Source organism: Ambystoma mexicanum, chromosome 14 (assembly GCF_040938575.1).
Source record: "Ambystoma mexicanum isolate Mex_15411 chromosome 14, UKY_AmexF1_1, whole genome shotgun sequence".
In the NCBI taxonomy this organism is placed as follows: Eukaryota; Metazoa; Chordata; class Amphibia; order Caudata; family Ambystomatidae; genus Ambystoma; species Ambystoma mexicanum.
The window spans coordinates 131,431,863-131,455,781 of record NC_090940.1 but is presented as its reverse complement, the minus strand read 5'-3'; the positions used below and the strand labels follow the sequence as shown (position 1 = coordinate 131,455,781).

At 46.4% G+C, this 23,919-nt stretch overlaps 1 protein-coding gene across 1 annotated transcript in view; it reads right to left on the bottom strand.

Moving 5' to 3' along the window:
• Positions 1–23,919, bottom strand: part of EIF2S1 (eukaryotic translation initiation factor 2 subunit alpha) — a 201,768-nt gene that overhangs the window by 134,763 nt on the left and 43,086 nt on the right. The window contains exons 4-5 of the mRNA XM_069638721.1: positions 17,257–17,408; positions 15,288–15,394 (exon numbers count right to left, since the gene is read on the bottom strand). Of these exons, the coding sequence (XP_069494822.1) occupies positions 15,288–15,394; positions 17,257–17,408 (259 nt within the window). The remainder of the gene's footprint in view (positions 1–15,287; positions 15,395–17,256; positions 17,409–23,919) is intronic.

Here is a 23,919-nt window from a genome sequence, read left to right as displayed (position 1 = left end):
AGGCACACGAAGCGCGGAAAAACGGAACTGAGAACGGACGCTGCGTGTGGCCATTTATAGGCATGATGGCGTCGATACGGTGGCTGTCGAGGAACACCTACTCGACGGACGTCGATGCACAGCGCCCTCTACTGGGAAAAAAAAATTCCGAGGCCAGCAAGCTGGAGATACAAATATCATAGATAAGGAATACGTCGGAGGACACAATCCCTTCGAATGGGCTGACTACCTCCTCTCTTCGGAATTCTCTCTAAACTTCTCGTTGGTGACTTCAACATACACCTCGACTCCACTGTCCCTGCCTCCATTTTCTTCCTCGATCTTTGTACCCTTCTCTCCCCCTCACTATTCGCCCGTCCAGCCCTATCCATTCATGCCTTCATTCATGCTGATCTCCCGTACTCCAAATCCCTCTCTAACCCCACCTCCCCAGGGTGCTGGGGCTATTAATATCTTACTGTTGGCATTCAAAACACTCTTTAAAAGTTGGTAAACAGCCAAGGTTACTGGAACACAAGAGACCACAAATATTCTTAAGCAGTGCAGATACTTTTAGAGTTCACTAGAAAAGTCATTCAATTCAATAGGCTAAGCCAAAGTCAATGGGCAAAAGTCTTGAATAGGATAAAGCACTTCTAGTAAGTAAATGGAAAAGTCTTTGCACAAGTTCTTGGGAGTCTTTGATGAAAAGAAGAATCAAATGTAGGGCCACAGGCGGATTAGACTTGGGAGTTGTGGAAGTTACAAGCACTTCTACAGTGAGAGGCAAGTTCTCTTAGACTTGTTTTACAGTACCTTGGTAAAGAAGAAAAAATGCAGCTGATGACTGTTCCAGTGCAACTCTGCAGATCTCACTGTTCCTGGTCCTCAGTCGTGGGACAAGAGGGAGGACGTCGGGGGGACTCCTGCAATGCACTGGCACTGTCAAAACCCGCAACCGGCAAACTTCACTTTCAGTGGCCGTTTCGTGTTTCAGCTACTGCAAATAACAGTTCTTGTCTGTCAAGGTGGACTGTCCTGGCTTCTGGGGTCCTGCACTCTGAGGGGGCTCCAGCTTGGTCAGTCCTGCTTCCTGGGAGCCCAGATCTTCCAAAAGGTTTAGGCCAGTTTAAAAGTAATGCACACAATCTGGTGCTCCTCTCCCCGTCTATATGGTTTCCTGCAGCAACTCAGAGGAAATTCAAACAGATCTTAGATGGGTGTCCAGGTGGCTTACTTGAGTGGATTGGTCCCACCAACTCAAGGGGAGAGGTCCTGCTTGCAGGGGTTTCTCTGTCGATGCGAACTTGGCGTTTCGGCAGTGTAACAGGGCTTCACCGGGCAAACCAACGGTTCAGGAGTTGCAACAGGCGTCCTCTTCAAGCTCTTCTTCGGTTCCTTCATCCAATGGTCGAGACTGCCTTCCAGCCAAATGACTCCTTTTATTCAGTTCTCTCCCATCTGTCACTCACCCAGCAGGGTGGTTGTCCTTGCCGGACAGTCAGCCAGCCAGCCAGCCAATCACCACAGAGTGCATTTGGGTCTCCTAGGAGACTAAGCACAGGGAGTTTCGGGTACCTCCCTCACATCCTGCCTACCACAGACAATCGGAGCCAGAGGCGGGTTTCAATCCTGAAGCCCACCAAAGGCTAAATGAACCAAGAGACCAAACCTGGTTTGGCGAGCAGAGAACATTTCTAGAAGGACCTTTCCACAAAGACATGGCGAAAAAAGAAGACTGGGGTACCATTTTGTCAAAGATGGCTCTGCACCGTTTTGAAAAAGATGGCTCCCGCAGTAGCGTTACTGCAGCTGCGAACAGCCACAGTAAATGCAAACCACCGTAAGTTTGGAACTAAATCACTGCCACCAGCCATTCTGTGAGGAAAGGGTAACAAATGTTACATGAGCATACCAAGTAACTCCTCCAGCACTCTATTGTAAGTTAGGGTGTGCTGGGTCTAGCAAGTACAATGCGAAGTGAAGTCAATTTCACTTTACTGCTCTGGGAAACAGTTTATCCCAGAAGGTATTTAAACCTTGGGAAATCTAAAATACTTCCCTGTGCCACTGCACTGAAGGTGCTCTGTGACACATGAGTTTGTCAGACTCCATAACAAGGAAATGGAAGTAAAAGTCACATTAAAATACATGAGTGGGGAAAAAGGGTCACACACTCTCCAGGTTAAAAGTCCTCAAAATCCAGCAAAGTTGCTGGGGGTCTCTAAGGTGGAGGGAATGAACACATTTTTGAGAATTCTCCCTAACAGCATGTAGGGCAGAGTAATAAATCAGACTGATCCAGAACTAAGGGAATCATAGGTTAAGTGCACAAGGAACCAAAGCAGAATGGTCTGTAGATGATACACATTTAATAGAAAATTCATGGTGCTTGGGAAAGGATCGTAGAGCTCTCTGGTTTAAGCTCAGAAACATCAGAGAATGCTACATTATGAAGTGTTTGGGTAGATTGCTTTCTTTGTGTGAAATCCCCACACTGAGTCCCGCAGCACTGTTTTGCTGGACACCTGTATTTTTTGCACATTCGCCTGAGTGCGTGCGACAACCCCCACTTCTCTCTCACTCCCCTTTTTACTCTGGTATATGGAACCTATTTTTTTTTTAAACTTTATTTTTGGGTATTTCAACTAAACAATTACAACCAAATCACCCAACAGTGGCCGAGTTAAATTTGCCCCAATAAGATCCCCTCTACCCCCCCCCCAAACTCCCTTCATTGCTTATTGAGCATTCTTTACTTCCGTTCAGATTGTTCCGATCTGGGTATGGTTCACCGGGACTTGGTGGTCGTGGCCACTCTCTCGGGAGAATTATCTGTTGGGTTTGATGAAGGTGAATTGGCTGAGTTAGAGATCAGATAAGTTATGTATGGCCCCCAAATGTCTGGGAGGTGTGCATGTAGAGGTAATGTCTGAACTCTGTTTTCACATCCGGGCAGTAGAGCACGTCTTTCAGCCACTGCGCTCGTGTTGAAACTGGGCCTCAGCACCATGACATGGCGACTCTCCGTGCCAAAACCAGTGGGATACTGGCCAGTTTCCTGGTTGAGGGTGATAGCTGTTTCGTCATCCCAAGTAAATCTACTGTGGGGGTGGACTGTGTTTCTTCCGATTATTGCTGCTGTTTGTAGGACTTGTGTCCAGAACAAGCCTATGGCTGGGCAGTCCCAGATCAGGTATATGGAACCTATTTGACCACTTTTTGCCATTTCTATTTGGAGGCATGCATTCCTCCATCTTTTTAGTACGTACAATTTTCTAAAGCAACAGAAAAGCACGTCCAGTGCAGGGTTGGGAGCTCCTTCAGCTTCCCCCTCATTGTTTATTTCCCCGACTAGCAGGGCAAGGGGATACTTTATACCCCATGTGTCTATTTTTTGAGATCAGCACACCCCACCTTAAGTGGAGTGCTTAGGGAAGACAACATATCCGCTGTCTCAAGTCTCCAGTAACCAATTGTTACTGTGACAGGTTCTTCTGTTCAGGCTGTTGGCAGTATACCTTTTGTGAACTTGTAATACAGGCCGTCTTTGCGGCTGCGATAGGGGACGCCATTTACCCAAAATAATGATCTTACTTTTTTAAAGCCCTGAACTAGCCGACTTGTCCTGTCTGGCCCCTTCTACCTAGCTGGGCGGAGGAGGGTTCCCTTATACATGTGTGTTCACCGGGCTTCCTAATGAAAGTCCACAAAGGGTCTCTGAGTGACTGGCAGGACAGGAAGGTGGGGGGCGGGGGTGAGATACTCCCCTTTCCTTTGTCCTGTAGTGTGCCTGACAAAGCTGTTTAGACTGGCTGTCTCCATATGACAGACACCCACTCCCCCCCCCACACACGTTTGAATGGTGCATGGGACATAATTGAACTAAGCCGGTGTTCCTAGATACATTCCAAGGTCCTAGAGCTAAAACTCTCCGAAGGAGGACGAAGCAGGACCCAACCAGCAACTTCCAACAACCGCCAGAGTCTGTTGCATAACCGCTGCTGTCCTCACCTCCTCCATTTAAGCGACAGGAAAGATCCTAAGAAGACTACTTATTCCAATGAATTCTTGGGTCTAACCAGTCCCAAGACGAACTATAATTTACGCCATTCCCTGGAAGAGCTACAACCTCCACAGCCTGCAAACTCCCAATAGCTGGGGTCCTGTGCTGCATTGTTGTGCATTGCCACCGGAAGCACGGTTTCACCAGAAACTTTGTATTGGCTCCCTAAGGTCCCCTCACCAAAGGAGAGGACAGAGAAACGGCGAAGAGTTCACTGTTGTGACAGTCGCTCCAAGCCTGAAAACATTGACCAGCCAAAACCACAAAGATCCTTTGCTGGGCATCCGTGCACAAGAGCCGTTGCCAAATCCACTGAAATCCCCTTCTATCTCCAATGCAGAGAAACCTGTGACCAGGTCTGTTGGCTCACCGCTGGAATCGTCCTGTTGAAATTGCTTTTTCACTGTCCCACTCCTGGTACAACTTTCCTGTAGTCTGCTTGCTTGATTCAAATACTCTGGTGGGTTGCAGATAGGTTTGATCTTGCGCCCTATCAGGTCCCCATAGAGTTATGTATTGGGGGGGGGGAATCTAGGGGGAAGACAAACCAATTATACTCTTGCGGTAAAACCACCTGCCCTAGGACACTGGTCCTTGGGGTAATCCTTCGGGAGGGAGGGGGTGGGGGGTGTCACCATAACCTCCCAGATATTCTATTGAACCAACCTTATTACTTGCCTGCAACAGTAGCGACTCCTACTGGATAATTCCTCTTTGAACACTGTACTTTGCCTTACCGCCTTTTCCCTGTGAACCATCTAAGCTTTGAGTGACTCATACCAGATAGGGTGGGACTCCAAGACGGGCTGGGGGCAAAGTTATAAATAACATGTTTCAAGTTGATCAAGTTATTTGTTACCCAATTAAGCTATTCTGAACATACTTAACTGAACTTGGAAGTACTACAGTGTGCCTTAGTGTATATAACAAAAAAGAAGATCAGCTGGCCTGGATGGCCTAAATAACGCAATGCCCAAACAGAACGCTGAGGAATAGGCGGGTTCCGTTTAAGCAAATTTTAAAGGCCAGATAGGTCCCCTTTTGATGGGGGATAAAGAAAACCCGAACTATAGGCCTATTGCTTTATTGGACACGCTTGGGAAGAGCTTTGCGTCCATTCTGTTGAGGCATCTAAAGAAATGGACTAAAGGCATCTTGATAGAAAAACTGGATGTCTCTCTGGGGTGGTGACTAGCCTCTTTGACACCCTGAAGTTGATGGCTATTCGGTTCAAATAGAAGATTTACTTAGCATTTGTTGATATGGAGTAGGCCTTCGACTGAATCAGTAGAGAAAGGCTGTAGAGAAATTATCGACATGGAACTGCCCACAAGATCTTTTAGAGGCAATTAAGAACCTATACTCTTCAACCACAGTCCAAATTAGGATGTTGGGTAAAGGAAGCTTAACAAAACCTATTGGAACATTGAGGCTTGAAACAGGGCTGGCCCCTGGCCCCAGAGCTACTCAATCTATATCTATAGGATTTGGAGCTCATTCAGGAGGGAGTTAATGCCTTTCCTCCAAAGATATACCATTGTTCCATTCCGTGGGTCCTATACGCGGAAGACTTGGTCTTGATTGACCATCCCCAGATAGGGCTCCAGAGAAGACTCAACTAGAGCTTAATCAAAGTGAAGTGGACTAGAAGAGGCTGCAGGGAACAAGGACAGCCAATGTCAATTGGAGCACAGTCTATGGAGCTGGGGCACTTCTGAGATGGTAACGTTAAAATCAGGGTGACGGGTAGAGCTGAAATCAACTAGCAAAGTAGGTACTGCAAGTCCCAACTGAGAAGAGCAAAGCTAAAGACAGAGGTGTTGGGGAGAATTCTCGGAAATGTGCCAATTCCCTCCACCTTAGAGACCTCCCCCTCCCCCCCAGCAACTTCGCTGGATTTTGAGGACTTGATTTTTTCAAAACTGGAGAGAGTGAGACCCCCACAACCCCCCCCTTCTATTTTAATGTGAATTTTACCTGTGCCTTTGGTTGTTGAGTCTGACAAACTCCATAGGCATCTTTTGCATTGTGTCGCACAGCACCTTCACAGTGCAATGACACAGGGACGTCTTCCAGATTTCCCAAAGTTTTAAATACCTTCTCTGGGATAAACTACTGCTTCCCAGAGCAGTAAAGTGAAATTGACTTTACTTAGCATTGTAACTTTCTAGACCCAGCACACACTATCTTACAATAGAGTGCCGGAGGGGTTACCTAGTATCCCCTTTGTCTAGCTTCTCAAGTAAAAATGAGATGTTACCCTTTACTCATTGAATGGCTGGTGGCAGTGGTTTCGTTTGAACTACCATGGTGTGCATTTACTGTGGGCTTCGTTCACAGCTGCTGTAAAGCAACCACGGGCGCCATCTTTGTCAAAATGGCAGCCAGTCTTTTTTTCCCATTTCTTTGTGGCAAGATCCTTCTGGAGACTTACTCTGCGCACCAAACCAGGTTTGGTCTTTATTCATTTTTCCTTTGGCGGGATTCACGAGTGAAACCCGCCTCTGGCTCCAGAGTGTCTGGGGTAGGCAGGAAGTGAGGGAGGTGCCCGGAACTCCATGTGTTTAGTCTCCTAGGAGCCCCAAATGCACTCTGTGGTGATTGGCCGGGCTGACTGTCCAGCAAGGCCAGCCACCCTGCTGGGTGATTGATAGCTAGGCTGGAATGAATGGGAGAGAACTGAATAAAAGGAGAGTCCTTTGGCTCGGAAGGCAGAGTCGAACACTGGATGAAGGAACTGAAGAAGAGTTTGAAGAGTACGCCTGCTGCAACTCCTGGACCGTTGGTTTGCCCGGTGAAGCCCTGCTGCAGTGCCGAAACGCCAAGTTCGCATCGACAGAGAAGCCCCTGCAAGGACGACTTCTCCCTTTGAGTTGGTGGAACCAATCAACTCCAAAGCCAGCCACCTGGACATCCATCTCGAAGCTGGTTGAATTTCCACAGAGTTGCTGCTGGAAACAGTATAGCCAGGGAGAGGAACACCAGATTGTGTGTGTTGCTTTTAAGCTGGCCTAGAGCTTTTCAAAGATCCTCCGGACTCCCAGGAAGCAAGAATGATCAAGCCTGAGCACCCTCGACAGAAGCAAGGAAAGTTCATCTCGACAGCCAGGAACCGCTATGTTGCCATTTGCGGTAAACGCGAGGAGCTCAAACACTACAGCCACTGAAAGTGCAGTTTGCCTGTTGCAAGTTTTGACCATCCCAGTGCATTGCAGGAGTCCCCCGACGTCCTGCCTCTTGTACCCAAGACTAAGGCCCAGGAACAGTGAGATCTGCTGAGCTGCACAGGAACAGAAGTCATCAGCTGCATCTTTTCTTCATTTCTAAGGTACTGTACTTACCTCTTACTGTAGAGTTGCTTGAAAACTTCTAAAACTCACAAGGCTAATCAGCTTGTGGCTCTACATTTGATTCTTCTTTTCATCGAAGACTCCCAAGTACTTGCTTTCCATTTACGTATCAAAAGTGCTTCATCCTATACAAGACTCATTGACTTTGGCTTAGCCTATTGATTTGTATGACTCTTCTTGGGGGATCCAAAAATATTTGCCTGCTTAAGAAGATGTCTCATCTCTTGTGTTCTAACGACCTTTGCTTTTTACCAATTCCTAAAAGTATTCTAAATGCCAACAGTAAGATATTCATGTCCCCAGCACCCATTGTTATTGAAGTCACCTGTGGGTGTAGGTTGCGTCTGTGGGCCAACCCAAAAGGGTATTTACCGATTTAGAAACTGAGAGTATACAGTATTGAAGTGTTTGTGTATTACTATTATATTGCTCCCTTCTGAAGAAGGCTTTCTGACTAAAATTGTTTATGTAAGAAACCTTGAGTGTAAGTTTATTTGAATACCTGTAACTGTAAATCTGTGTACCTCCACTACAGCTCACATTCAACCCTCTTGAGATAAGCCTGGCTGCTCAACACGCTACCAAAACTGTGTAGTACAAGCTTATACCAAAGGTTGGGTTGCCTACACCTGTAGTCGGAGTTGTGTATAGTGGTCCCAGAGGGTAGTGCATACAAAACTTTGCCTGGTTAGAAGAGTGGTCCTGCTGGCTTCTTTCTCTTTGCAGCGATGCAGCTCTTGAGTTCCTGGGCCTCAGACGTGGGGACAAGAGGGAGGATATCTGGAGGACTCCTGCGGCAGCAATTGGAGGCCGCTACGGGCCCTTTTCAGATCAGCAGCACTTTGTGGTTTAAGCGCTCTGTAAACAGCACCACCGCTGATGTTGGACGCTGGTTAGGCTTCCTTCACTCCTCTAGTCCTGCACTCTGGTGAGGGGACTCGAGGTCTCGTCGTCCTGCATCTTGAGGGTTCTTAGACTCCTGGAGATTCTGGCCGGATTGCAGATGTTGCACTCGACTAAGGATTTCTCGAACACTGGCACTCGGTTCCTGCAGCAGCAAAGAAGTACAGCCAGTCGGGCAGATGGTCCAGTGGAGTTTGTCTCAGGGTTAGTTGGTCCCACTAACCCAAGGGATGAAGTTGTCTCTTCCGGCGCTTTTCTTTTTTTCTGATCTACAAGAGTTTCAGCACAGCAGCAGGGCTTCACCAGGCAATGCATAGGTCCAGGAGGATAAAGCAAGCTTTGTTCACGGTTTCTTCGTCTGGTGTTCTTCCCAGTGACCGGCTCTGCCTCTAGTCCCAAAACCCTCACCTTTTAAGCAGTTTTCTCCCATTCATATTCCATACCTGTACCAGACAAAAAATGCAACAGTCAGGCAGTACAGCCCAGCTGTCACTCAAACAGCAGGGTGGCTGTCCTAAAAGGACAGCCAGCCAGAAAGTCAGGACTGGGTGCATTCAGGCATTCCTAAAGACAAAGGACAGGGGAGTTCAGGAACCTCCCTCACTTCCTGCCCTTCCAGACACACTGGAGGCAGAGGCGGGTTTCAGTACCGAAGCCCAACAAAGGCAAAACGAACAAAGGGCTCAAACCTGACTTGCGCGTAGAGTAAAACCCAAGAAAGTTCTCACAAACAGGAAATGGCGAAAAAAGACGACCAGTGCCACTTTGACAAAATGGTCACCCATGGGTGCTATACTGCAGCTGAGGATTCAGCCTGCAGTAGAAAAGCACAATGGTAGGAAAATTAAACCACTGCCACCAGCCATTTGAAGTAGTCAGGGTAACAAAAAATGTTACATGCGTAGGTAGGATAAGGGGGTACAAAGTAACCCCCCAGCACTCCACATAATATGGTGTGTACTAAGAAAAAGTTAAGTAAAAGTCAATTTCGCTTTACTATTCTTGGGAACAGTAGTTCACACAAGAGAAGGTATTTAAACCTTGAGAAATCTAAAGGATTTTTCTGTGACACTGCACTGGTGGTGCAGTGTGTCACTATACAAAAGGTAGATGCCTATGGAGTTTGTCAGACTCCAAAAACAAAGGAAACAATCCAAATAAGGTCAAAACACATGACTGAGAAAAAGGACTCACTCCAGGGTTAAAATTAAAAAAGTCCTAAAGTCCAGCAAAAGAGCTAGGGGTCTCTAAGGTTGAAGGGAATTAACACAGAAATGAGAATGCTCCCCAACACTGTGTGCTTAGGTATCTGGTGTGTGTGTGCACCCTCGTCTCCGGGGTGTGAACTCCCCATAACAGAGCCAGTGGCCTGTCCGTTGGGGCAGGAGACTGGCATTTGGGAGCCTGAAGGTTCCGCCGAAAGGTCGATTGCTTCCAATTAGAAGGCATGGCTGCCAAGGGATTCCTCGTAATCCGAAGTGACGACGCCAACTGGGGAATGACATTTGGCCTACACTGCGTAGGCCGCCCACCATTTAGTCTGTCCGTCAACGTTTTCAGTAGAAAGTTTGCAGTACTTGAATGAGCGCTCGTCCTGGCCTCGAGGTAGACACCAATTGCAAGTTTCTGTGGAAGGACACCCATTGCCGTTGCAGTTACACAACGGGTGAAACGTAAAGGGCGTCCACCCCATAGCAGAGGGTGACAGCAGCCAGACCAAATAGTGAGAGAAGAGGAAAGGAAATACATTCTTGAAGAATAAACCCAGGGCCCCACGCTCCCTACTCTCAGGGCCTGGCCGGAGGGACGAGGCCACACGGTCGACAGTCACCAAGCAAATGTGGAGGTCTTCGGCGGCAGGAAGCCCAAGAGGCAGTCATCGAGAAGTTCGCAGGGAGACTAGACAACCATAGGTCATGGGACAAAGTAGGCAATATTAACTCTTGCGAGCCCCGCATAAGGTGACCAACTATGTTGGCGGGAAAAAACAATCTGAGGGACCACGACGCGCAAAGGATTTTGGTTACACTGCACGCCACATTAGGGATAGTGTAACAGTCATTCGAAAGAAAGATGCAATACTCTGCGATTACCACTAGATCGCCAACTATATGCACAGCATGTGATTCTAAGCAGATTCACAAGCATCAGAAACTAAATTACAATTCTCCAAACCTGCCCTGCAAACGTAACTCCATTACCACTACACTTTAGGGCATATACGCCTCCTCCCTATTGCGGTACCATGGTCCACTAAATGGGACCAACATGCACTTGTGCTATCACAAGAAATTCTTGCCCCGCTGCATCCCTCCGTGAGGAAATAGACCATCTGCACAGTGGGTGTGCACTCTCCTGGGATTTTTTTTAAATGTTTTAAATGAAAATGAAGGATGGTAGATCAACCACCGGAAAATGTGTGGGGCTGAAGCACACACATTTTCGTATACTCGCTGCAAGACACTGTTCCCCTTACCCTCCCTCCGACCGCCTCCCATCCCTCCCTCCAGCTGTGATTGGCCGGTTGTGGTCAGAGATGGCTTCCGATTTCCAGCTGCACTGTGGGACAACGCCATTACCATGCAGCGTGCCCAGGTGAGCTGACTCGACCCCAGACCGCCAGGAGACTAGGAATATTGAGCTGTGTGCTCATATGCCCTCAGACCTCGCGTGCAGCCTCGCTTCCCGGCCCCCTGCCTTCCTCTTCCCCCTCCCTCCGCCTGCCTCCCATCCCTCCAGACACGATTGGCCCATTCGCTGGCCTTAAAGGACCCTTCCAGGGAAGCACTCTGCCGGCAGCCCCTGCGGCTAAGGGCCTCAAGGCAAAGGGCAGTTCCAACAGAGGCGGCTCCAGAAAGTGTCTACAGGTGTCAGCAGGGGAAGCCAGCAAAGTTAAGTATGGCATGGGTGGGGAGTAGAGCAATTACTCACTCCGGAAAACCCTGCCACTCTACATCACCTTACCTCAGAACTGTGAATGTTAGCCAGTAGCACATTTAGATAGAACTATGAATGCCTGCTCCGGACTCTGAATATTAGCAAATGCCACACTGATAGAATTGTGAATGTTAGCATGTGCCACACTTGGATGGAACCATGAACATTGACCTGCGTCGCATCTAGATAGGATTATCAATGTTATGACCACCTTCCGTGTCCACCTCCTGCCTCCTGCCTCTCGCCTCCCGCCTGTCCTCTCCCTCCCTTTCCTGATAGGCTGCTTCCATCTAGCCCTGCTGGCCTAGTCGCCGCACATGCCCGATCACCTTGTTTGCCCAGGCATCATGAGGCAAGTGCATACCAGCTTCCCAGACCCTCCTGGGCCTAGGAATGAGCTTTAAAATATTTCTTTGTGCCCCAGCATGCTGCCTGCAGCACCAAGCAGCTTGTGTTTTCCTTTCCCCTTCCGTGTCCACCTCCCACCCGCACCCCCCCCCTCCCGATAGGCTGCTTCCATCCCGCCCTGCTGGCCTAGTCGCAGCACACGCTCCCGATTGGGCAGTCTACTGCACTTAACCGGCCTTCCCAAGGCAGCCCTCTGCCCGAGCAGCCCCTGCAGCTAAGGGCCCAGGGGCAAAGGGTGGCTCCTACAATGGCAGCTCCAAACTGTCAGCAGGTGTCAGCAGGGAAAGCCAGTGAAGCCAGCAACCAACCGTCAACCAGCAGCAACCACCAAAGTAAGTGTGGCATGGGTGGGGAGTAGAGCAATTACTGTACTCCAGAAAACCCTGCCACTCTACATTACCCTACCGAGGAACTGTTATTACTAGCATGTGCCACATTTAGATAAGAATTGTGAATGTTAGCCCCTAAGGTCTAAAGACGTACTATCCTGCGTTGCATCCAGATGGGACTGTGAATGTTAGCAAGTCCCACACTCAAAACTGAAAATCGGCATGTGCCGCAATGGGTCAGAATTGTGACCATTTGCCAGCATTGCATCCACTGTGCAGGACCCCCATATCTAGGTGTAGTATCCATCTCTTTCTACTATATGTGTTTAGTCTTGTATTCAAATTGCATTGTCAGGTTTAGGCCTTTCTCCTACAATGCAGGACTCTCAAATCTAGCTATGTATAGACTTGGACTCAAAAGCATTGTCAGGTATAGGTTCTAGCTACATTTAGTCTTGTACTGCAACTACACTGTTCGGTTTAGGCCCCTCTCCCACTATGCAGGACACTCCGAGCTACCTGTGTTTAGCCTTGTATTGAAATTGCACTGTTAGGTGTAGGCCTCTCTCCCACTATCCAGCACTCTCAAATCTGTGTGTAGCCTCCATCTCTGCTTGGTATGTGGATACCTGCTACATTATGAAAGTTAGGCACACTGGTATTGGCCTCTATCCTAGAACTGGACATATATATCCCCAGCCAAGCAAGCTCACAGCCTATGGTACGTATATCTCACACCACTAGCGTGGACAGAGGCCTCAGGTACGGCCAAGCATCCATGCACGACAGAATACGGCTACGCACATCTGGCATAGTGCACACAGACATCCATACTGAAACACCAGAAATACCTCAACACCTCTGCCACTAGCATACAGCGACCACCACCCAAAAGGAATCTGGTATAGCTGGCCTCACATAGACTCAACAAAATAAATCTCTCGCGAACCCTCAACAGCACCCACCCATGTGTCTGACCGTCCTTGGGCTGCTTAGGTCAAGCCTTGCCAGGCACCCAAGTCCTAGAACGAACAACATGCGCGCACACACACACACACACACACACACACACACATCCCCCCTCCAAGCTAAACTTGTGAGACAGACCTGTCACTTTAATCAGGAACCACAGGGCTCCATTAACCAGAGATACCCTTTAATCCACAACAGACCGGAAGATGGGAGAGACTGGTTAGTACATGTTTTCACCCTTTTACCTTTTCTGTTGCCAAGCACCACTCACGCATACAGGAGATTGTTGGTGGGGGACCCAGGATTGGTTCATAAAAAGGTAGGCTTATCCTACACCAATCCCTGTGGCCCATTTGGCTTTAAAAGCGGGCTACACCCCTCTATTGGCAGATCTGGAGACTGCCAGGAGTAGCAGGAAAAACTCATCATTGGACCCTGGCAGAAGGTACAGTCTGCCTTACATCTTCTGTCAGTGAAGGGAGGCCAGAAACTCCCCCAAACATGTCCCAGGGAACAGCGGGAGATCCCACATCCAGGGGACCCTCCAGCAGTGCAAGAACCACTACCGAGCCAGCACATAGCGTGTCCCGCTATGCTCTGCAGCAAGCTTTCTAGGTGGGAAGTCTCTGAACCAAACAAGGCAGCTGCCTGCAACACTCCTCAGCTTTGGGCCATCTACCTTAAAGAACAACACAAGCCCAGTGAAGAAGCTAGGAGAGTGCATCGACAAGCATCTACAGAGGTCTGCCTTAAAGGACAGTTGAGCCAGTCAAGTTGCAACCAACTGCACCATTGACTGTTAAGCCACAGTCGCTAAAGCCGTCCGAGTCGCCTCAACCAGTGCTTCAGAACTGCCGACCAGCAGATTCTGGAGCCGCTTTGTAGGCCAGCCTGCAGTAGTCCTCCATCCAGCTTCGTTCGCCGAACTGCCTGACACCTCACCTGTCTTGAACTCTGTCACAGAAGCTGCACAGTGCCCTGAAACAGACTGGACCCTGTCAACTTCAAGCACCAAGAACTCCAACAGCATAAGTTACATTGTGGTTCCGTCCCCCCTGGTCCTTCTCTGAAGGCAACTAGTGACATTTTACGACCCATTGCTCCCTTTGTGTTGAAACCAAGTATCCTTGAACTATTGCAATTATTTACTAAACAGCCTACCCACCTGTCAGTATCCAGAGCGCATCCTTTTCCTTCTTTGAAACTGTCTGTCCTCTGCATTCCTGGACAGGGTGGGTTATATTTCGTGGTGGCTAGAAATGTCTGTTTTGATAATATAGTTGATGTGTACACCACCTTAATTGGACCGTCCCTTTCATCAGTGGGTAATAATTGTATTTTCGTTGTGTTGCAACTAACCAACGATCCACGACCTTGCAGAGATAAGCCTGCCGTTGTGTCCACATTATCAAAATTGGAAAGTTAGTTTATAATTTGCTTGCATTTCCAATCTGTTTGGACCCCTTCTGGTGTACTAGAGGTGTGGGGCCAATTGATGGTTTAGAAACATTCATCCCTGGACCACTGGTGGAACCAAATGGGGTATAGTACACAACTCAAAGAAGAAGTCTAGGTTTAAAAGCCCAATAGCATATTTGAGCATTCAATCAAATTTGACCTTTTGTTGGACGAAAAACAGACCTCAATTTACCAACTCCCATTAGTCTTAAAAACAAATCTGGGTAACCAGCGACTGAATCCCATGGGTGGTTTAAGAAGATCACGTTCTTCATTAAATCAATAAACGGGTGTCCCTCCGATTTCAAGTGCCATAAATGTGGTGATGTAGTCTATGGAGTGGCAGGTATAACTGACAGTCATGGTTGTGATGGACTTAAATTTTCCATTTGGAATTTTGCAGAAGTGGACGAACAAAAACACGCGTTTGGCTGATTCACCCCAAATGTAGTGGATGAAAAGCTGACAAGACAGTGTTACTATGCCCTGGGCACAGCAGTCCCAGGCCATCGAAGCAAAAGCATGTCCATTAGGCTGGCAGCTAGAAATACTGCACAGCCAACGGTCAAGGGATTGGTAGGTGCACAGTTTAAGTGTACACCAAAAACCCTCCAAAATGTACTATGTTATGGATCGACAACATGGGCCATATAATATATCGCAAAACTTTTTTTTACAACCCCACAAAACTTCAATTTGATTCAATTGTTATGTTTAGAATGCAAACTATATAAAAAATACAAAAAACGATTTAAAATTGATTTTGAAGGAGAGTTTCATCTGTACACGTTCCTTGCAGTGTTAGTTGAATTCAATTTTCTGTTGTACAATCTAAATCAAACTATAGAAATCTCCAAATGCTTTTTTTCCTAATGCCTAATGTACCTGCACGAATTTTAACTGCCTGTGGGGTCAAGCGCCTGTTTATGTTGTCAATGAGCACTCGTCTCTCCTCTTCTATCAAATCAAGCTCATCCAAAATTGAAGGGTCCCTGAATGAAAAGGAAAAAAGTACAACTAGTTAAACATATTGGGGGAAGGAAAACAGTATAGTCTTTTAAATCAATGAATACAGCTACACTAATCAGAAATGGTACTGCAACTGGATGGCAAACAGGTGGTTAAAAGGTAAAGTATAGTATACAACCACATAAGGGAAGGGCCACACAGTGTACATGTAAAAATATACACTATATATAGCCTAATGGGAAAGGTAGAATGTTGCAGGTGAGAAGTCATGAACTGTCCAGGAATTAAGTGCAAGTACTTTTGGATAGTTTAAAAAAAAATATTTTTTAGAATGAGGCATAACAAGTCAGCAAGATCAACCCAAGATAACTCATGATTATTGTGAAAAGGCATGGGCAAACTGAGGCCCTAGTCAGCACAAAACATACTTTTCTATGAGTGCAATGATGTTCAGCGCGACAAAGCCCAGGAGAAACCCTGCAGCTGGATGGAAAAGAAGGTGGCAAATTGTGGTCTAACTGCGAAGGCACAGGGTATGACATATCATGGCCTACCCGATACTCCAGAGTGGGTGTTAAAGGAAGACATGACGTGATCTGGCCAATGTATGAAGGGGTATCGGGAATAAACTGCTGAGTCAAAATTTGCAGTGTTTGCCCAGGAAGAAGACGGGACGGTTTGAAAGGAACAATCTCTGACTAGGCAGCTGCTAAAGGTTTGATATGCATCCAGCTCCCAGGAACTGTATAAGAATAAGAGTATCAACACAATACATTCATGAATTGCTGGGACCCATCCCAAAGAAGCAGGGCACTAGATTCCGTTGAACAGCACTTGAACCCAGGGTGGTCCTCCTTTTGTCTGGAATCCTATCTCTCCTGCAAAGAGCTGGCAGGAGGAAATCAGACTTATGGTTACAGAGGCAGTAATTTACTTTTTTTTCCAGCCACAGGATTACCACCTGCTCTTCTGTGAAAAACCAAGGCTGCATTGCATCTACCAAAGAGCTATGCTGTACCTGCAGCATCTGGTCATCTTTCTCCAATCCATTAAAGTCATTCAGGGTCCTTGGGTCTGCATCTTTGGCCGGAAAACAGCACTTCCATACCCAGTACCTACTCTGCAAAGCTGTGATTCGGACCACTCCTTTTCTCCAACCAGGGGCTTTTTACTGGTTTGTTGCACTGAATAACTTTGGCCAATCAACCATTTGAGAGAAACTAAGCATAAGCATGAATTGCACCAAATTTGCCTCAACTGTGGCAGTACCTTTTCACTATAACCACAAGCTTTGTAGGGTTTAGTCTTTTAAATAACACTGGGTTTTGCTTGAGGGGAGAGCACCTCTCCAAAACCCTTGTGTACGAGCGGGATACAAATAAAATATCAATAAAACACTGCTTTCTGAACTCGAGAACTCAGAATTACTTCCTGAACAGAGACTATGACAGAAGTCTCTACCCAAAAGACACTATATTAAAAAGTTACTTGTAATACACATGGTCCATCTTACACCAATTTACAAATTCCTTTAAGTTTGTGCCAACAATCCACTACAGTATTTTGTTTTATGTTACTGTGCACCTTATTACAATTGTGCTATGCACAAGAGTAGTCTTAACTTCTATGTCTTCCCCTTGGGAGAGTCAGGCGTATACATGGAGACCCAACAAGATTTATAATGTAAAGCGCTTTTACTAAGCGCTTTGTATAGAACATTCAATATAAAATTATCCAACCAAAATGTGTGAATGTTCTTCCTGAACACCATCTAAAAGATGCGCTACATGTTAACTGGAGAGTGTTTCTCCACAAGCATATCAAGTGTTTCAAACCAGAATAAAATGCAAGGAGGTAGGGTTGGAAGTGGTCAATAAGGCCTTACCCAACTGCATGCTTAAATGCATCGTAGGCTCCATAGCCCGGTCGCTTGTATTTGTCATCAAACACCCACGCTGTTCTCTGGAAAAGGCTCTCCAGCTGTTCGTCTTTGGTATATTCCAAGACTTCGGCCACGTGACGCAGGATGCTGTAAACCTGGGAAACAAACCGGAGAATATTAAAGACTTCAAATCTACTCTGGAAAAAACAGCGAAAGAAGGAGGGGAGGTTTTTGCAATTTCACATTTCTGGAAAGTTTTGCAGATTTGATTATCGGCAGGGCTAACTTGCTGCTCTATGTTAGGAAGATTTTCCTTAAATAACTTGACTACACGGCATGTGTAGGTCTCCTTCGCTACCACGGATTCTTTAAATTTCACAGGCATTTCTAAAAGTAAACTGTAGTGTGGCAGAGATCCAGTGTTAACTGTTAGACGACAGGGTGATTAACAGGTACAGTACACTATTTGTGTGACAATACATTCTTTGTATAGAAAAGGCAAACAATAAATCACTACACTAATAGGTAGGTAAACAATGCAAAAGTGTAACATAGTAACAGATAAGTAGCAAGAGTAAGAAAACTCAACTTTTGAGTGAAAGTCCCTTTTCTAGAATAGGAAATGCAGTTACAGGCAAGATTGTATTTTTCTAGAGCTGTAAAGCATTTTGGACAGGGGTCTATGATCTCACTTTTTGGGCAAGCTTTTGCGAGCGTCCAAAAGGGGCATTTTGACGTTCCAGTCCAGTTTAGGCCACAAAAGACTTGCCATGCAAGCGAGAAGCAAGGCCTCACCAGCACTGCAAGAGTATTGTGAGAGCAACATTTTTTCTTATTTAATGTGTTTTAGTATACACATGTTTACATACTATCAAGCTTGCATAGAGTTAAACTAAAATCACTCGTAATAAAATACATTACAACAAATCATCTCATTATTTATTTAAAAAGCATGTGTTATATACTGTACATTATGTGGAGGAAAATCCAGGAGGTTTTACATGTCTTGACCTAAACAACTGGAGTCTACTCTAGAATGGGTAGGATGGTCTGACAATCTGGACTTGTCATGGTTGGGTGTCATCTCTTGTCCAGGCTGCCTGTAGTTGGGAGCAAAATGTGTCTTCTTACCATAGCACAGGGTTTGGACTCATCTCCCTATTGGAAGGGAAGTGTGCGGAATGGGACAAGGAGGCTATAATGTTCTGAAATGCTAGGATGTGTGATTTTTACTTTGCTTGAGGGAAGTGCGACTAAACATTTGGACAATTCTGTGAAAGGTTTGTATAAACTGCAGCACAGTAAAATAAAAAATAAATAAAGCATTACTTAAATCTCAAGTCGTTAGCTCACCATAAACCAGCAGCAAACATTTTTACCCCTATTGAGGTGTCCCTGTACTACGCTGTAATCGTGAGAGCAACAAACTGGATCCAAAAAGCAGATCGGCAGCAGGCAGTTTTGCAGTGAACAGGAGTGGGCACTGAACGATGCTTGGCGACCACTGAAGGATCCAAAAACTATACACCAGTGCAGGAGGGACCCTAGGACCTTTAGCAAGAATGATTCCGGCACAGGAGGAGGACCGGGAGACTAGTTGATGTGAATAAAGAACAAAAGGCAGCACAGGCCCATGGAGCCTTCAGTGTTGGGTCGTCAACAACATTAAGATTTATAGAATAAACCGCTGGCCCTGCACCACAACAGAGCAGTGAGAGCAGGTGACTAAAAAGGAGCAATCAGGATGCAGTAAGGAGGTGGGGAAGTTGGCAAGTTGGGGTGCAGCGGAAACAGAAGCCCAGTAGCTGCCGTCCAATAGTGGGAACATGGCTCATCTTTAGGCCCTCCTCCCTTATACAATAAAGCAAGGAAAGTGGGGAATGCTAAAGGACCCACAGAGGGGTAGCATTAAAGAAGAGGTGCATAGGAAGTGGTCTTCTGTGCAAGTGGCAACAATCAGAACTTAACTTACTTGGTGGGAGCGTTTGAACAAGGGGTGCCCGTCTAACGTTTTCATATGAAGAATTTCAAATCGAGATGGCACAGAGTGTTCAGGGTTCCGTCAGACAGGGCTCTCATTTCTGGCGATGCAGGCACTATTAGGACCTTCAGGAAACTGGGTCTATGAACACAAAAGGTGATCAATTGGTCTACCCTGGATCAAGGGGGAAGGAGCACAGCAGTCTGCGCTCTCTAGTCGTTGGGAGTGGCTGAGTTTAGGAGTCAGTTGAGCCGGTGCAGAGCTTTGGTCTTCACGTCAGGGGGCCTTCCAGGAGGGCAGGTTCAGAGTTTCCAGCAGTACAGAAGGGGAGTGGCTAAAAGGGGGGCAGGGTCTGCTTCTTCCATCACACTCAAGGCAGTATATGGACAAAGAACCAAGTCGGAAACCACTGAATATCAAAAAGGTGGTGGGACTGGAGGTCAGAGTATACACTGCTAGAGGTTGTCCCGGAAAGGTGCATAAGATTTGGCAAAGATGGGAAGAAAAATAGTAAGACAATCTTGTAGCACATGGTGACTGACAAATATGTGAAATTACCTTAATTTGTATATATAATGTAAGGCAATTAATCGAGATGTGTAGAAGTACCCATACGATGTTCAAACGTATGATCTGTGCTTTAAGTATGTTTGAAATGTATTGACTAAGAGTTGTTTGCACAAAAATCAATAAAATGTATTTAAAAAAAAAGAAAGGCGGTGGGACAACCAATGGCTAACCCACCCTTACACTCATGAAGAAATCACAAATAGAAAGGGAAACCACACTATCTCAGAATTTGCCAGATGATTCAGGCTGGCTAATCCTCACCCCCACTTAAATCCTGGGGTCCTGGCATACAGGCTACCTGATTTGGTCACTTCCTCACATGCACTCAAAAAGGGGGACATGGGTTAGTAATGTAAACCCTCCCAGGCAAACAAAGACTACCTCCCATTTTATTTTAATAGAGGAAGGGCTTCAAAAAAAGGGCACAGCCAAATAAAGCAGTTTCTACGAGGTGGGAGCCATTTCACACCAACAACAATCTACCACCCGCCTAACCAGATTAACAGAGGGGGTACCCTCACATTGGGGGATCTTTGTGCTCTGCCTTAAAGTCATCATTCAACCAGCATAACATACAGGTTGAGGGGTAAAAGTAAACCTTTTTCTTTTCACCCAATGCATACCCTCCTCAACCCCTTTCTAGGTTAAATAAAACATTTAGGGATGAAAGGTTTTGAAGCTACATGCCACAGTCCCTTAACAATTCCTGTTGCCTTTACGCCACCCCTGACCCAATCACATACTTTTGGGCCACACGATCGGTCTTAGAAGCAGCAATACAGTGCAGTCGATGGATGTTTGGGTGCACAGAGTGGGGCTGGTCTACACAATGAAGTTCAGATTACACAGCAGGGCCAACTCCTTGTTTCATCAAGGTAGATCGATTACATACTATTACATTTGGTAATAACACATGCTATTCTAGCATTAAGAAGCAGGAAGAAGATGTTTGGCGAGATGGGAAGGCGGCAGAATTTGATAAACTGGTAGAGGAAACTGGTCTACACCTGGGAAAGCATATTACTTACACTAGTTCGGTGCGTAAAGGGAGAGATACGTGGTCGGGAATAGTGCTAGAGGGTCAGCCCAACACGGCCATAGAAACAATTTATGATTTTCAGATGGAGGACACGAGGTCTCCCGAATGTATGAACTGTTGATGTCCAGGGTTGGAAAGGAGGTGCACCAGCTGAGATGGGACTGGGAGGGCGACGCCCGGGAATCTATGAGTGATGGGTTGTGGGTGAGGGTTCACGAGGTACCACAAATAAAAGTGTCCAGGAACGCAAGTTTGCAACAAATTCAGTTGTATATTAGCCACACAGCGTACATGACCCCCTCAGAGGATTGCTCTGTTCAAGAATGCAGGAGCACAACCATGTCCCAAATGTGGGGAAGTGAATGCGGGGATGATACGCATGTTCTGGGCATGCCCAGAAATTAGGCGATTATGGGGATGGGGGGGGGTTAGGTGGCGCATCGTTTGACTGAGAAAGGAATTACACTGGAGGTGGAATCTTTGTGGGTGTGCATGGTGGAGGGGTTTTCTAGGCCACACAAGTTGAAACACACAAGTAAACTGAAAGACTTGGCCTGTATACTGGCTAAGTGCAGAATTGCCACGGGATGGAAAGCAAACAAACCAAAAGGTAGACGTTTGGTGGCACGACCTTCAGAAATGGGCAGAAGTCAAAACGGTGGTGTGGAGCGAATCAGTCAGCAGAGTAGGGGGGGGGGGGTGAAGTAGCAGGCAGATTGATGGCCTGGAGGCACTTAGTGGCCACACTGTCTGGGTCCGCCCAGACCTGCCTAGAAGATGGGGATTCCTCTGGGAGTGCGGAGTGGAGGGTACCCCCGGATGAAGCGATGGAAGATAGTGAGGTGGAGTAGGCTCGACCTAGGGGGGAGGGCAACAGGACAGCAGTGGACAAACTGTATATGTTGCTTGTAACTATGATTGACGCTCACTGTTTGGTTTTTATGGTGGTTTTATTTGTTAAACTGTAAAAAATAAAAACACAGGAAGAATCTGGCATGAAGCGCAAGATGAGAACACTATTTTATTAACCCCATTATATTTCCAGACCTACAAATAATGGGTCTGGGTTCAGAAAAGGACATACACCTGGATTTCCTTTGGGTGGCAGGATAACTGCCATCTTTTGTGAGCACATCTAAACCATTGTAGGTTTGGGTAGCAAAGATGCAGAATCATTTATTTACTAGAGTCCTTTCGTCACCTACGTCAGGGAGATTTTCCTGAAGCCGTGTACCTCCTGGATGTCGGTACTACTAACAATTCCCTCAACTTACCAGGCTCTAAAAGTGGTAGTCATGACAGTAGCACAGGCCTAACTCGCAGGTGGTGGAGTGAGGTGGTTAACAAGCACAGGACTCACTTCATTTATACCCAACGAGAGAATATCTGCACACTATATTTTAATTTAAAAAGACTTGGATGAGAAAAGGCAAAGGCAACACAAAAAGAAAAAAGGTTTCCCCATCTAGGCCACTAGGTCAGAATATTCAGGAGAGACCAAGGGAGACCACTAGTGGGACAGGAAAAGTATTTGGGGGTAGGGGAGCAAGGGGTGCGTGCAGTTTTATCTTCTGCAATAGTGTCTCAATGACTGTGCATGTTGTTAGGAAACCACCTTTAGCAATGGCACACCAGTGCAGGAGTGACCCCAAAACTTTGGGCAGAAAGATTCATGATTTGGCGAGTACCAGGTCAAGGGTCAGAGTGGAATGGAGTTTGCTGCAGTAGTAATAAAAGGGTTACCACATTATCCTTGGACACAGGATTCGGCTGATATGCTCTGCTGAGAGAGCTCAAGGAAGGATGAATATTGAAGAAAAGTTGAAGGCGTCAAACTTGCGAGGACCAATCCATGAAAGAAGTTTGAGAGGAGAGTTCCACAGTACGGTTGCAGGAACAAAGGCAGCAGACGCATCTGGGAGGCCCCCATTCCGGGGGATGGAAGCACCACCTTAGTCGAATGTCCTGGGAGGCGTCGGCTTCGTTTCACCCTTATGGCAAATATTGCCAGAATTTGTCACGTGCTATTGAGTACATTAAAAAGCATGTACAGAAACAACCTTTGACTGGTGTCTCTACATTCTCCACTCACGTATAACTGGTACCAAGACAAACCGTACAGAAAGTGGACAACCATGAACTGCCTGACAGTGCCAACTGCCAACAAGGCTTGTCACCTCACCCAGTAGACAATATAGCCGCACACAGTAATGCTTCAAATTTAGCGAATATACACTCAAAAAGGAGTATGAAAATATACATTAGAGCTCATTAAAGTTAAGTGCACTGTTTATGCAGCTTATAGGTATGCAATTTGGGCTGAAACTAGAAGAGGGCTGCGCATTAGTTCTTTTGTCTGCTAGAGGGGGTCAAATTCAAGGTCTAAAGTGACATTGGGCCTTAGGCTACCAAGGGTATCATAGGGTGCCCCAGTGGTACCGGAAACCCTGCTCACTCAACAGCATACTATCTCTAATTGCAAATGGGGACAGAGCTAGGTTCCCGATTTGCAGAGCAAGGTACTAATCAGGACGTTAAGGAGTGTTCGGTAAGCAGAGGACAAAAAGCTAAAGATATCGCCAATATTAAAGCTAGGTCACTGCTTTATTTCTACTCAGCACCGTCCTGGTGGTGAGCAGAGTTGTAGCAACTGAAGATGTAAGTATGCTTTATAAAATATTTAAAAAATAATTAAATAGTGCTGAAAAATGAATATTTCCAGAAGTTGCAGTTTGTATTTGTATTTTATTTATTTGTATAGCGCACCAGGCCCTAGGGCATCAGGGCACATCACTTAAGTTACATGAAAGAGTGACATAAGCATAACATACAGGGTAATATGCAGTAAAGGAAGAAACACATTTACAATCATAAGATTCTATAGTCTAACAAACAAAGGGTGGTAATGGGCAGGGCCAGTCACCAAGCACAAAGTATGTACAGGTACATATGTAAAACAGCAGAATTAGAGGGTATATACACAGGCAATTATACAGGGAGGAAGAGAGCACAGATGGTGGCTTAAGGGCATGTTGATGACAGCCATACTTTGGCCTTGCGCTTTAAGGCAAGGAAT